The sequence below is a fragment of the Euleptes europaea genome, chromosome 2 (genome assembly GCF_029931775.1).
Source record: "Euleptes europaea isolate rEulEur1 chromosome 2, rEulEur1.hap1, whole genome shotgun sequence".
NCBI lineage: Eukaryota > Metazoa > Chordata > Lepidosauria > Squamata > Sphaerodactylidae > Euleptes > Euleptes europaea.
Window position 1 is genome coordinate 8708603 of NC_079313.1, and position 12355 is coordinate 8720957.

A 12355-nucleotide genomic window follows, 5' to 3' on the forward strand; every position below is an offset into this window, starting at 1 on the left:
TAAGATACCCATAAGGGCTAAGAGCAGATCCTCTATGTTCAGAGGCAGCCTACACTGGGAACAAGCAGAGGGAAGCTGGCACATTCAGTCCTCCCAAATGTGGCAATAGGATCAGTTTTATTAAGATACCCATACGAGCTAAGAGTGGAGCCTCTGTGTTCAGAGGCAGTCTACCACTGGGAACAAGCAGGGGGAGGCTGGCACCTTCAGACCATGCTGGTGCCCTGTCCTTGTGGAGATTGCGGTGGTTGCCTCTTTGGCCTTTTGTGACGCAGCAACCAGGCCTATTTTTGCCGTGCCAAACTCTATTGAAGAGGAACAATGTTTTGAAGCATGGGAGGACGGGGTTTGCTCTCCTTGGCAGCCAGAGGTTGGGGAGTGGATTGAAAGTGTTCGGCAGTGTTAAATCCAGCTGCCCAGCCCTGTCTGGGAAGATTAAAATCTAGCCCTTTATGTTGCAAAACAGAACATCTGCTTTGTTACGCCACCTGGAACAGAGGCAAATTTTCCTTGCTATAAACAGAAAAAGGCGGCTGATAGCTTGAGGGGGAAGAAGCTGGATCCTAACTGAAAGAGTCTGGTAAGGGCAACTGGATCTCCATGGATTTAGAAAAGGCAGGATGGGGGGGATTTCGACTCCACGGAGGAGGGTGATCCTCCTAACTTTGTGACGACAAAACTGTAATTGCTGGTTTCTTTGGTATGAGTGGGGAAGTGGAGACAGATATGTGAGAGCAGCCATAGAGACTCATACTGAATTGTATAGTGGGCAGTAATCCTCAGACACTGGTCACAGCGGTGTCAAATGTACGACTGGTCATCCTTGTCGCTCTCCTCTGCACCCCACTCGATTCTGTCCACATCCTTTTTGAAGTGAGGCCTCCAGAACTGCACGCAAGACTCCAGGTGCAGCGCGACCAATGCAGCGTACAGCAGAACTAGGACATCTTGCGATTTGGATGTGACATCATAGCCCTAATGAGCTGTTCCCCACTCCCGCCTCCGCCCCCCCCAAATCTCCAGGAATATTCCAAGCCAAACTTGGCAACCATATTTAGCGCTGCTGTCGAGGCATTTCCAGCAAAGGTTTTATTGGTTGTTGGTGGAGGGTTGGTGGCTGAACATCCTCCAGGTGCGATAGTCCTTGGCCGTGAAGACAGGCGTGTGCAGAGACAGATACGGGACATAGCCAGGCTTCCCTGGCAGGTCTTTGGCACAGCGATTGCGGTTGACAACTGGAGAAAAGGAAGGCAGAATTGGGCGGGGGGAGAGTAGACTGCAGGCCAAGGAGCCCCGTGGCTTTTGGGGGACAGAGGGCGTTCCATCTCCTGGCCAAGGCCCCAATAAGGGAGCTCACCTCTCATCTCTTTCAATCCCACCTTTCCTCGAAGGAACTCAGGTTAGCGTACAGCATCTCTCCCTCTTTCCATTTTGTCTGCACACCAACCCTGAAAGGCAGGGTTGGGCCCAGAGTGTGGAAGAGGGTTGCCAAGCTCCAGGTGGTGTCTGGATATCTCCTGGGGTTACAACTGATCTCTAGGAAATAGGGATCAATTAACTTGATGGCCACTTTGGCAATTGGACTCCATGGCATTGAAGTCCCTCCCTTCTCCAAACCCCACCCTCCTCTGGCTCCGCCCCAGAAACCTCCTGCCAGTTGCCAAGAGGGACCTGGCATCCCTATTTTGTTGGAAAAGATGGGGTGGGGGAGAGGAAACATGCACTGATGTCATTGCCACCACCGTCATCCTCCAGCAACTGGACTCTATGGCATTGAAGTCCCTCCCCTCTCTAAACCCCGCCCTCCTCAGACTCCACCCCCAAAATCCCCAGGTATTTCCCAACCTGGAGCCGGCAACCCTAGTGGCAAGGTGGGGGGTGGTTTTCCACCAGCACTTCAGGCAACATTCAAAAGATCCACCCCATACCCTTACCATATTCCTTTCCAGGAACCGGCTTGTCTTGCCAGAGAAAGGCACCCCAACGGGTAGAAGGATTCAAATACTGAGCAGGGACCATCGGGTCGTACCAGCTGCTGTCCCGCAAATGCTGGTCATAAGCTGCAAAGAAACCCAGCGTGACAAGAAGACAAGTTATTCACCCATCCCTGGTGGTGTAAGGCCAACGCCATCTTTGGGCATCATTCCCAGGGGTGAACTGGGTCTAAAAATATTGGTTGCCAGGAGACAACTATAAGGCTATCATTTTAATTTTTATTAATATTTATTTTAAATATATTGTCTAATGTTTAAGGGGACCCACTTAGGCTTACCAGGTGCCATGGCTCCACCGGCGGGAGCCTTTCTGTACTGCATGGTGCGCAAGCTCGGAAGCGACACGGATGCTCTATCAATCTCTGCAGAAATTCCATAGAATTTCCATAGAGTTTCCGCAGAAGTTGCTAGAGTGTCCGTGTCGCTTCCGGGTAAATTCGGAAGTGATGTGGGCGCGTTGCGCGGGCGCGCATGTATGAGTTGCCCCTCTGGCACATTTGGTCATTTCTTGGCCCGTTACCTCTTATGTACTACCGATACAATCGTACAGCTTTGGAGAGCCAGCGTGGTGTAGTGGTTAAGAGCGGTGGACTCTAATCTGGAGAACCGGGTTTGTTTCCCCACTCCTCCACATGAAGCCAGCTGGGTGACCTTGGGCTAGTCACAGCTCTCAACCCCACCTACCTCACAGGGTGTCTGTTGTGGGGAGAGGAAGTGAAGGAGATTGTAAGTTGGTTTGAATTCTTCCTTAAGTGGTAGAGAAAGTTGGCATCGATAAACCAACACTTCTTCTTCTTGAAACCCCCCCCCCACCAAAACACCCTTGCTTCAGCTGATGGGGTCCAACAAAATGTTTTTGACCAAGGTACCAGTACATTGATGTGCTTTGAAAAATATTGTCCCTAAGCAACGTGTGCATGCATAGTAGTAGAATAATAGAATCATAGAGTTGGAAGGGACCACCAGGGTCATCTAGTCCAGCCCCCTGAACAATGCAGGAAATTGACAACTACCTCCCCCACCCCAGCCCCAGTGACCCATACTTCATGCCCTCAAGATGGCCAAGATGCCCTCCCTCTCATCATCTGTGTAAGGTCATAGAATCAGCATTGCTGACAGATGGCCATGTAGCCTCTGCTTAAAAACCTCCAGGGAAGGAGAGCTCACCACCTCCCGAGGAAGCCTGTTCCACTGAGGAACCGCTCTAGCTGGTAATGGTGTGTTTGTGTACGAACGATGCAAACAGACCAAAGGAAAAAGCAGCTGTTTCCAATGCGGACTGTGCCAATGCCAGAATTGACAAAACTCCTTGTTACACCAGACTTAAAGAGACTGGCAGGGAACGCAGGTGTTGGTGGATTTTTCTTTTTCTTCCAAGGAAAGGATTCAAACAAAATCAGGTGCTTCCTTACCAGCCGGCAGAGTCTTCTCCCGTTTGGCGTGGGACTTGTGCCAGCGGTGGTAGGCCTCCCTGCCAATGCCGTCGGTGAGGGTATACCAGGCCTCGCGGTTGGGGCAGTTGGTGAGGCCCGTGTACCAGGTCTGAGGGATAGCATCCCACCCCATGGGGGTGTACTTCCAGCGCACGGCCTCCTTGATGATGGGCGCATTGCGGGGGCCCCTCAAGGATAGGTACTCATCGCTGCGGATAGGGGGGGGAAGTGCCGGACTCTATAAGAGGCAGTAGGGTGTCGCATAAAGTTGCCAACCTCCAGGTACTAGCTGGAGATCTCCTGCTATTACAACTGATCTCCAGCCGATAGAGATCAGTTCACCCGGAGAAAAATGGCTGCTTTGGCAATTTTCCGCCCCCAAAACCCCCCACCGGTGGCAAAGAGGGACCTGGCAACCCTACCCATTATCCATTAGGGTTGCCAGTTGCAGACTGGGAAATTCCTGGAGAGTTTGGGGCGGGGGGAGAGATGGAGCTAGGGTTGCCAACCTCCAGGTTGTAGCTGGAGATCTCCTGCTATTACAACTGATCTCCAGCCGATAGAGATCAGCTCACCTGGAGAAAATGGCCGCTTTGGCAATTGGACTCTGTGGCACTGAAGTCCCTCCCCTCTCCAAACCCCACCTTCCTCAGGCTCCGCCCCCAAAATCTGGTATTTCCCAACCCGGAGCTGGCAACCCTAGTTCCAATTCCCAGTCAGCTCAAACTCTTACCCTACCTTGCAAGGTTGTTGTGAGCAGAACAAGAGACAAGGCTTGACACAACTAGGCCCAGCTTAAATGGATATTGTTTTCCTAAAAGTAGGCAGGCATAGCTGAGCACCACTACCTGACTGGCATCAGTTCCAATATGACTGGGAGATAAATTATCGCCCCCAAGAACTGCTGCTGGAACTTCAACCAGGCCCCTTCTTCACGCAAAGCAGCTGTTGAATGAGTGAATCATAGAGTTGGAAGGGGCCATAGAGGACATCTAGTCCAACCCCTGCTCAATGCAGGATCAGCCTAGAGCATCCCTGACAAGGGCTTGTCCAGCCTCTGCTTAAAGACTGCCTGGGGGGGGGTCACCACCTCCCTAGGTGATTCCACAGGGTCTCAGCCTGAGGTCTTTCCCATCACCTACTTGCATGCTGGAGATCGAACCTGGGACCTTCTGCAAGCCAAGCAGAGGACCTACCACTGAGCCACAGCCCCTCCCCATTTCCCATCCAATATTCTGTCCTAGCTTCTGTTCTTGAGAAACTCACATTCATTTTGCAAACTGAAGCAGTGGGTTGGTTTGGCAAAATGAAAGAAATTACAAAATTTCATTTAAAATTATTATTTGTATGAATTACTTAAATTGCTTTTAATAAAATTTAAAATGGAAGGTTAAGTATCCTGCATGTAAACAAATATATATAATCCCAAGACACACAGGGTTGCCAACCTCCAGGTGGTGGCTGGAGATCTGCTATTAAAACTAATCTCCAGGTGACAGAGGTCAGCTCACCTGGAGAAAATGGCTATTTTGGAAGGCGGGCTGTATGGCATTTTACCCCTCTGAAGTCCCTCCCTTCTCCAAACCCCCCCTCCTCAGGCTCCACCCCTAAAATATCCAGGTCTTTCCCAACCCAGAGCTGGTCACCCTAAAAGACACAGGAATGGCAGATGCGGCCTGGTGCCCCTTGACTAGGGGGCCCCACTAGGAACCATGACTTCCTGCACAAAGACCCACAACCCTGGGGGAAAAAAATTTTTAGGCTGCTCTTTGCAAACAGAGTTGGTTGCAATTACACAGCTGTTAGCAAAACATGAATGCGAGCCTCATTTCAGATACCATTAGTTCAGGGGGCAGGAGATGGGATACCCTATGTAGGGTTGGCAGGTCCCTCTTTGCCACCGGCAGGAGATTTTTGGGGCAGAGCCTGAGGAGGGTGGGATTTGGGAAGGGGAGGGACTTCAATGCCGTAGAGTTCAATTGCCAAAGAGGCCATGTTCTTCAGGTGAACTGATCTCTTTCGGCTGGATATCAGTTGTAATAGCAGGAGATCTCCAGCTAGTACCTGGAGGTTGACAACCCTAACCATATTGGTTGAGCTGAAAAATGCTAAAATTAAAAATATATAAATTTTAATAAGGTGCACATGTAGATTAAAAGCATAAAACTCCTAGTAGAGGCAAAAAACGTACACATTCAGTATATACAAACATAAACAACTGCGATGTACAATCTTTCTTTGACCAATAATGAGATCCAAAACGTTATATTGGTCAAAGAAAGATTGTACATTGCAATTGTTTGTTTGTATATACTGCATGTGTACGTTTTTGCCTTTACTAGGAGTTTTATGCTTTTAATCTACATGTGCACCTTATTAAAATTTATATATTTATAATTTTAGCATTTTTCAGCTCAACCCCTTTGGTTTGCAATCAGTATTTTGGTTGAGTTCCATCAGGATTCCCCCCACCTCTTTTGTTGTTTTAACCCTAACCATATGCCATGCCAACATGGCACAGTGGTTAAGAGCGATGGTTTGGAGCAGTGGAATCTGATCTAGAGAACCAGGTTTGATTCCCCACTCTTCCACATGAGCAGCGCAGGCTAATCTGGTGAACTGGATTTGTTTCCCCACTCCTCCACATGAAGCCTGCCGGGTGACCTTGAGCTAGTCCCAGCTCTCTCAGCTTCATCTACCTCACAGGGTGCCTGTTGTGGGGAAGGGAAGGTGATTGTAAGCCAGTTTGATTCTCCCTTAAGTGGTAGAGAAAGTCGGCATATAAAAACCAACTCTTCTTCTTCTACACTCCCCCCCAGATCATGGGAAGTGGTCTTTGAGATGGAAGCCAACCCAGTGCATGGGTGAGGGAACTGAAGATACTCACCTGTACAGCGGAGTGGGGAAATCAGACTCCAGAGTGCTCTGGGGGACATACGGCCGATCTAACACCAGATCTCTGTAAGCCAAGCCACGGAAATCCATGGTCAGACTGCAATACCCCACCCCGCCCAGCTCAACCCAAGAGAGCTTCCCTTTTGCAAGCAGGTGAGAAAAGAAAGATCATTGTTTGCTGTATACACCTCATGGCAACCATCCCCTTAGCAACAGGGGCAACCAGCCTAAGGGAAACAGCAGGCAACTTAGGGGTGATTTCAGGGACCCTCCCCACAAATTGGGAGAATGGGAGGACTGCAGCAAAGAAAAGATCCTTCATCTCTGAAACTACAAGCCAAAGAGGGGGGGGGGAGAGGGAGATTGTTCTGCACAATGCTTCCACTAGTACTTTATCAGCAAATGAATTGGTTTGAAATCCTTTTTAAAGACAGCCAGCGTAGTGTAGTGGTTAAGAGCAGTGGTTCGTAGCGGTGGACTCTGATGTGGAGAACCAGGTTTGATTCCCCCACTCCTCTATGTAAGCGGAGGGCTAATCTGTGTGTGTTAAGTGCCGTCAAGTCGCTTCCGACTCATGGCGACCCTATGAATGAAAGTCCTCCAAAATGCCCTATCTTTTATAGCCTTGCTCAGATCTTGCAAATTGAAGGCTGTGGCTTTCTTTATTGAGTCAATCCATCTCTTGTTGGGTCTTCCTCTTTTCCTGCTGCCTTCAACTTTTCCTAGCCTGACTGTCTTTTCCAGTGACTCTTGTCTCATGACGTGACCAAAATACGACAGCCTCAGTTTAGTCATTTTAGCTCCTAGGGTCCGTTCAGGCTTGATTTGATCTAGAACCCACTGATTTTTTTTGGCAGTCCACAGAATCCGTAATACTCTCCTCCAACACCACATTTCAAAGGAATCTATTTTCTTCCTATCAGCTTTCTTCACTGTCCAGCTTTCACACCCATACATAGTACAGGGAATTCGATGGCATGAATTAATCTAGTCTTAGTGGCCAGTGACACATCTGGGCTAATCTGGTGAACTGGATTTGTTTCCCCTCCTCCACACATCAAGCCAGCTGGGTGTCCTTGGGCTAGTCTCTCTCTCTCAGCCCCACCTACCTCACAGGGTGTCTGTCAAGGGGAGGGTAAGGGAAAGTGATTGTAAGCTGGTTTGATTCTCCCTTAAGTGGTAGAGAAAGTTGGCATATAAAAACCAACTCTTCTTCTTCTTCAGGTTTTTTTTTTCCCATTTGGGTGTTTTACAGGTTTTTTTTTTTAAAGGTGCATTAGCATTAGAAAAAAACAGGTTGATTAAATTATTTTTTTTAAAAAAATTAAATAAATATCTCCCAACACTGGACAAGTAATTACTTAAAATATCAGATAGCGAACACAGGTCAGGTCTGACTCTTAAGACATCTATGGTTGCCAACCTCAAGCGGGGGCCCTAGAATCTCCCAGAACCACACTTGATCTCCTGACGACAGGAACATTTCCTTTGAGGAAAAGCAACTTGACAAGGTGGACTCTATGGAACCATATCTTCATGGAGGTCCCTCCCCAGGCATGGTTCCCAAATCTCCAGGAATTTCCCAAGCCGGTGTTGGCAACCTTCATAGGAACGGCTCTAAAAAACATCTGAGATGGCGCACGTTCCAGGCTTGCCTACTCGAACTACAAGTGGTAGTAGAGCGGTGGACTCTAATCTGGGGCAGTGGCAAGCTAGCATGGTGTAGTGGTTAAGAGAGGTGGACTCTAACATGGAGAACTGAGTTCGATTCCCCTCCTTTACATGAAGCCGGCTGGGTGACCTTGGGCCAGTCACAGTATGGTGTAGTGGTTAAGAGCTGTGGTTTGCAGCGGTGGACTCTAATCTGGAGAACCGGGTTTAATTCGCCACTCCTCCACATGAAGCCAGCTGGGGAACCTTGGGCTAGTCACAGCTCTCTTAGCTCCGAACTTTCTCAGCCCCACCTACCTCACAGGGTGTCTTTTATGGGGAGAGGAAGGGAAGGTGATTGTAAGCCGATGTGATTCCCCTTAAAAGGCAGCGAAAGTCGGCATACAAAAATAAACTCTTCTCTGAGCTCTCTCAGCCCCACCTACCTCACAAGGTGTTGGCTGCGGGGAGAGGAAGGGAAGGAGATTGTAAGCCGGTGTGGTTCTCCTTAAAAGGCAGAGTAAGTCTCCTGCCCTACCTCCTTGTTACTCATCTCGAATCTGCCTGGATTTCACTAACTGAGCGTTAACAGGAAACTTTGGAGGTGTAATCATGGCATTCATGGCAAATATGATTAAACAGATGGAACAATTTATGGATTTGATGAGCACTTCATTTCAAGGTCTTATTCAGAAACTGGACATTGTCTTAGAAGAAACTAAAGAAATAAAAGCCTTATTCACCTCAATGAGATCAGAAGAGGCACCAAAAGGCTTTCTGGCTGATAAGAGAGACAAACAAAGGGATCTTGCAAAAGACATGGGGAATCTTACAAAGCAACCTGCAGCAATTCATTGGATAATAATGGACTGGAAAGGGACTGATTTTGATTTTTACCTTCTGGATTTGTCAGATGATCTTTTCAAAGTGACTGATTTTGACTTGTGCTACCTGGAAATGTCTGATGGATTTTACAACAGCTGTTTGGAGGATTTGAGGAATAGAAAAACTGGGTCAGTCAGGATCTCCTTTTTTGAATTTGGGATGGAAGATAATGCAACATGGTTTTACTACGCTCCATCTGCAGAAAAGAATTCACCAACAATCTCAAAGGATGCCCTCCGTCAATTACTCCAAATGTGGAAAAGACAGAAATGCTGGAAATTCAGGATAAAGGGACTAATTTAAGAGAGTCTGGTTTTTCTGCTGGTTAAGATTGACAAGTAACTGATTAAAAGGATTGGCTATAATGGAGATGGAATTACATAAAATATTAATCTATTAGAAATGTTTTCCATTAAATGAGTGTTAGGGAGAAATGGAGGATTTACAAATTAATTAATTTTCAATAGAAATAATTATATGCTTTTTACTATACTAATCCATCTTTTAGTAGGGAGATTTAATATTTCTTTCCTTTTTTATCTCTTATTTTTTTCCCTTTTTATGTGATGTTATTAATTAAATCCTTTTTTTCTTTTTCTTTAGTTCTGTTATAGAAAATATAATAGTTAAGTGATTAATGAATATTAATATTAGGATTAGAAATTTATGCAAGAGATTACAAGTCTATTGTAGGATGGAGGGAGAAGCAGGGGAAGTCAAATTTTTTATTCTATATATGTTATTGTTAACCTTTTTTGATTAATAATTTTGGAAAATAATAAATTATTTAAAAAAAGGCAGAGAAAGTCTGCATATAAAAATGAACTCCTCCTCTTCAGTGGATCCCAGGGAGAGAAACACTCTCCCAGAGCAGATACCAGAAATCCTTTTAACTGGAATTGCCACGTATTGAACCTTCTTGCATGCAACATATATGCTCTGCTCCTGAGCCCTCTAGCATAGAACATAAGAATGCAGGTTTTGGCTCATAAGTAGCCAAAGCAGCCTTATAGCAAGGTAGGCCTGGACCCCTCCTCTAACCTCTGCACAGTCTTCTCCAACAATTGATAGCTCTCCAGTCTCTCTGGCAGAGAAAGTTTTTTTTTTACCCTTGACCGTTGAACTGGAGGTGCCAAAAAACGGAACAAAGCAGATGCTCATTCCCCCATGTTAAGCTACCCCCTTCCTCACCTCGCCTGCCACGCTCATTTCTTTGCCGTCCCTTTTATAAGACACAGAGATAGAAAACTGCAGGATGCAACCCCAAGAGATGTATAGGAAGGCAACTCCTGAACCAGGGGCTCATGTGGCATTACCAGATGGGCACAGTGAAAGCGCCCTCAGGCCGCAGCCGGCACATGGTGACTTTGGGTTTTTCAAGGCAAGAGATGAAGAGAGGTGGGTTGTCCTTGCCTGGCTGTGGGTAGCAATGCTGGGCCTCACGGGTGCTCCCCCACCCAAGCGCTAACCCAGGACGACCCTGCTTAACCTCTGAGATCTAGCAGAACCACCTAAGAAAGACCCTGCTGGATCAGACCAAGGCTCACCAAGTCCAGCAGTCTGTTCATACAGCGGCCCACCAGGTGCCTCTAGGAAGCCCACAAACAAGACGACTGCAGCAGCAGCATCCTGCCTGTGTTCCACAGCACCTAACACAATAGGCCTGCTCCTCTGATCCTGGAGAGGATAGGTATGCATCATGACTAGTCTCCATGAATAGCCCTCTCTTCCATGAATAAGGCCACCCCCCTCTTAAAGCCTTTCATGTTGGCAGCCATCACCACATCCTGGGGCAGGGAGTTCCACAATTTGTCGTGTTGTGTGAAGAAATACTGTTCTGAATCTCTTGCCCTCCAGCTTCAGCAGATGATCCCACATTCTGGTATTACGAGAGGGAGAAAAGCATCTCCCTGCCCACTCTCTCCACACCATGTGTTATCTTATAGACCTCTATCATGTCTCTCCTTAACCGCCATCTTTCCAAGCTAAACAGCCCTAAGGGTTTTAACTGCTCCCCATAGGGCCGTTGCTCTGGTCCCGATCGTTTTGGTTGTTCTTTTCTGCACCTTCTCAAGCTCTGCAATATCCTTTTTGAGGTGTGGTTGACCAGAACTGTACACATTATTCCAAGTATGGTTTCACCATAGATTTGTACAAGGGCAGTATGATAACAGCAGTTTTATTCTCTATTCCTCATCTAATTGTGGCCAGCAAGGATTTTGCCTTTTTCACAGCAGCCGCACATTGGGTTGACCTCTTCCTCGAGCGATCCACTACCATCCCAAGATCCCTTTTCTTGGTCTGTCGCTGCCAGCAGAGATCCCATCAGTGTATATGTGAAGTTGGGATTTTTTGCCCCAATATGCATCACTTTAAACTTGCTCACACTGAATCTCATTTGCCATTTTAATGCCCATTCTATGTGTGGTGACCAGAACTGTACACAGTATTCCAAAGGTGGTCTCGCCATAGATTTCTAATGAGATTAGGCTAGCCCGGGCCATCCATGTCAGGGCTAATGTGTCATTCTGGGTATATAATTCCTGTTCAATTCCTGTGTTGCCCTGGGTATAATTTTGCTATTTGTTCTGCCCAAAGGGCAAACTTTCTCCAAGGGCACCCAGAGGACGGGGTCGTTCCAGCAGCTGTGGTCATTGATGTGAGACATACTGGGGGTGGGGAAAGAGAATAAATCAGTGCTGGCTCCTAAATCTTTGCACCAAGCCTCGACAAACACCGCACTTTATGCAAAGGACATCCGAAATTCCCTTTAATGCCAGGTAGATTAAACTTGATATTTTGAGTGACAAGAGGGTTTTCCATCTCCTTTTTGACAGATCGTATATGTAACAAATACCAGAGGGGAAGAAATGCCATCGGAATCCCCCCACCCCATGAATTCTGGCCAGAAAGAAAAACACATACTATAATACAAGTTTACAATTTGCCCCTCCAATCCACCCCCCATACTTTTTTTTAAACACAGATATTTCTTCTTTTCCTGCCACCCCCAGGAGAATTCTGACACAAACAGGAGCGGTGGCAGCTTTCTCTTTCCTCAGATCCCCCCCCCCCGCATCAACTGCCCAGCAGATGGCAGGAAGGGGACACCCAAAACTTGTTTCATTTGCAGGGACGCAGTAGTCCAGAGATGTGTTCTTCACCTTCCAGGTCTTGTGAGCGTCGACAGGAGAGAAGCCATTTCGAAAGGATGTTGGTTTTATAAACGGCTCATCGATGCGCCCCTTAAGTGCTGCGTGGCCTCTTTTGTCAGGATGTGGGCGGTCCAGAGGTGTGCATTTTGGTGGCTCATCTGATGGCACCCCCTCTCTCCCTCTCCTCCCCGACAAACGGTGAGCAAACCCAGTTCTGAGCTGGGGGGAAAGTTCTGGGACGGCGCTCCCGTTTGCGTAGGTGGGAGAACCGGATGAGGTTCGGCTTCTTCTGCCACTGCGCGCAAGCACACACACACTTCATTGCGTCCCTCGCACAGACACC

The 12355-nt window shown here is 47.5% G+C and overlaps 1 protein-coding gene across 1 annotated transcript; it reads right to left on the reverse strand.

Moving 5' to 3' along the window:
* Window positions 1-1089: 1089 nt before the first annotated feature.
* On the reverse strand, window positions 1090-6412 carry TEKTIP1 (tektin bundle interacting protein 1). The gene is made up of 4 exons (XM_056867716.1): window positions 6315-6412; window positions 3407-3636; window positions 1935-2060; window positions 1090-1235 (listed from the first exon to the last, which is right to left on the reverse strand). Exons 1-4 carry the CDS (start codon window positions 6410-6412, stop codon window positions 1090-1092), a joined length of 600 nt encoding a protein of 199 aa, XP_056723694.1.
* Window positions 6413-12355: the final 5943 nt, after the last annotated feature.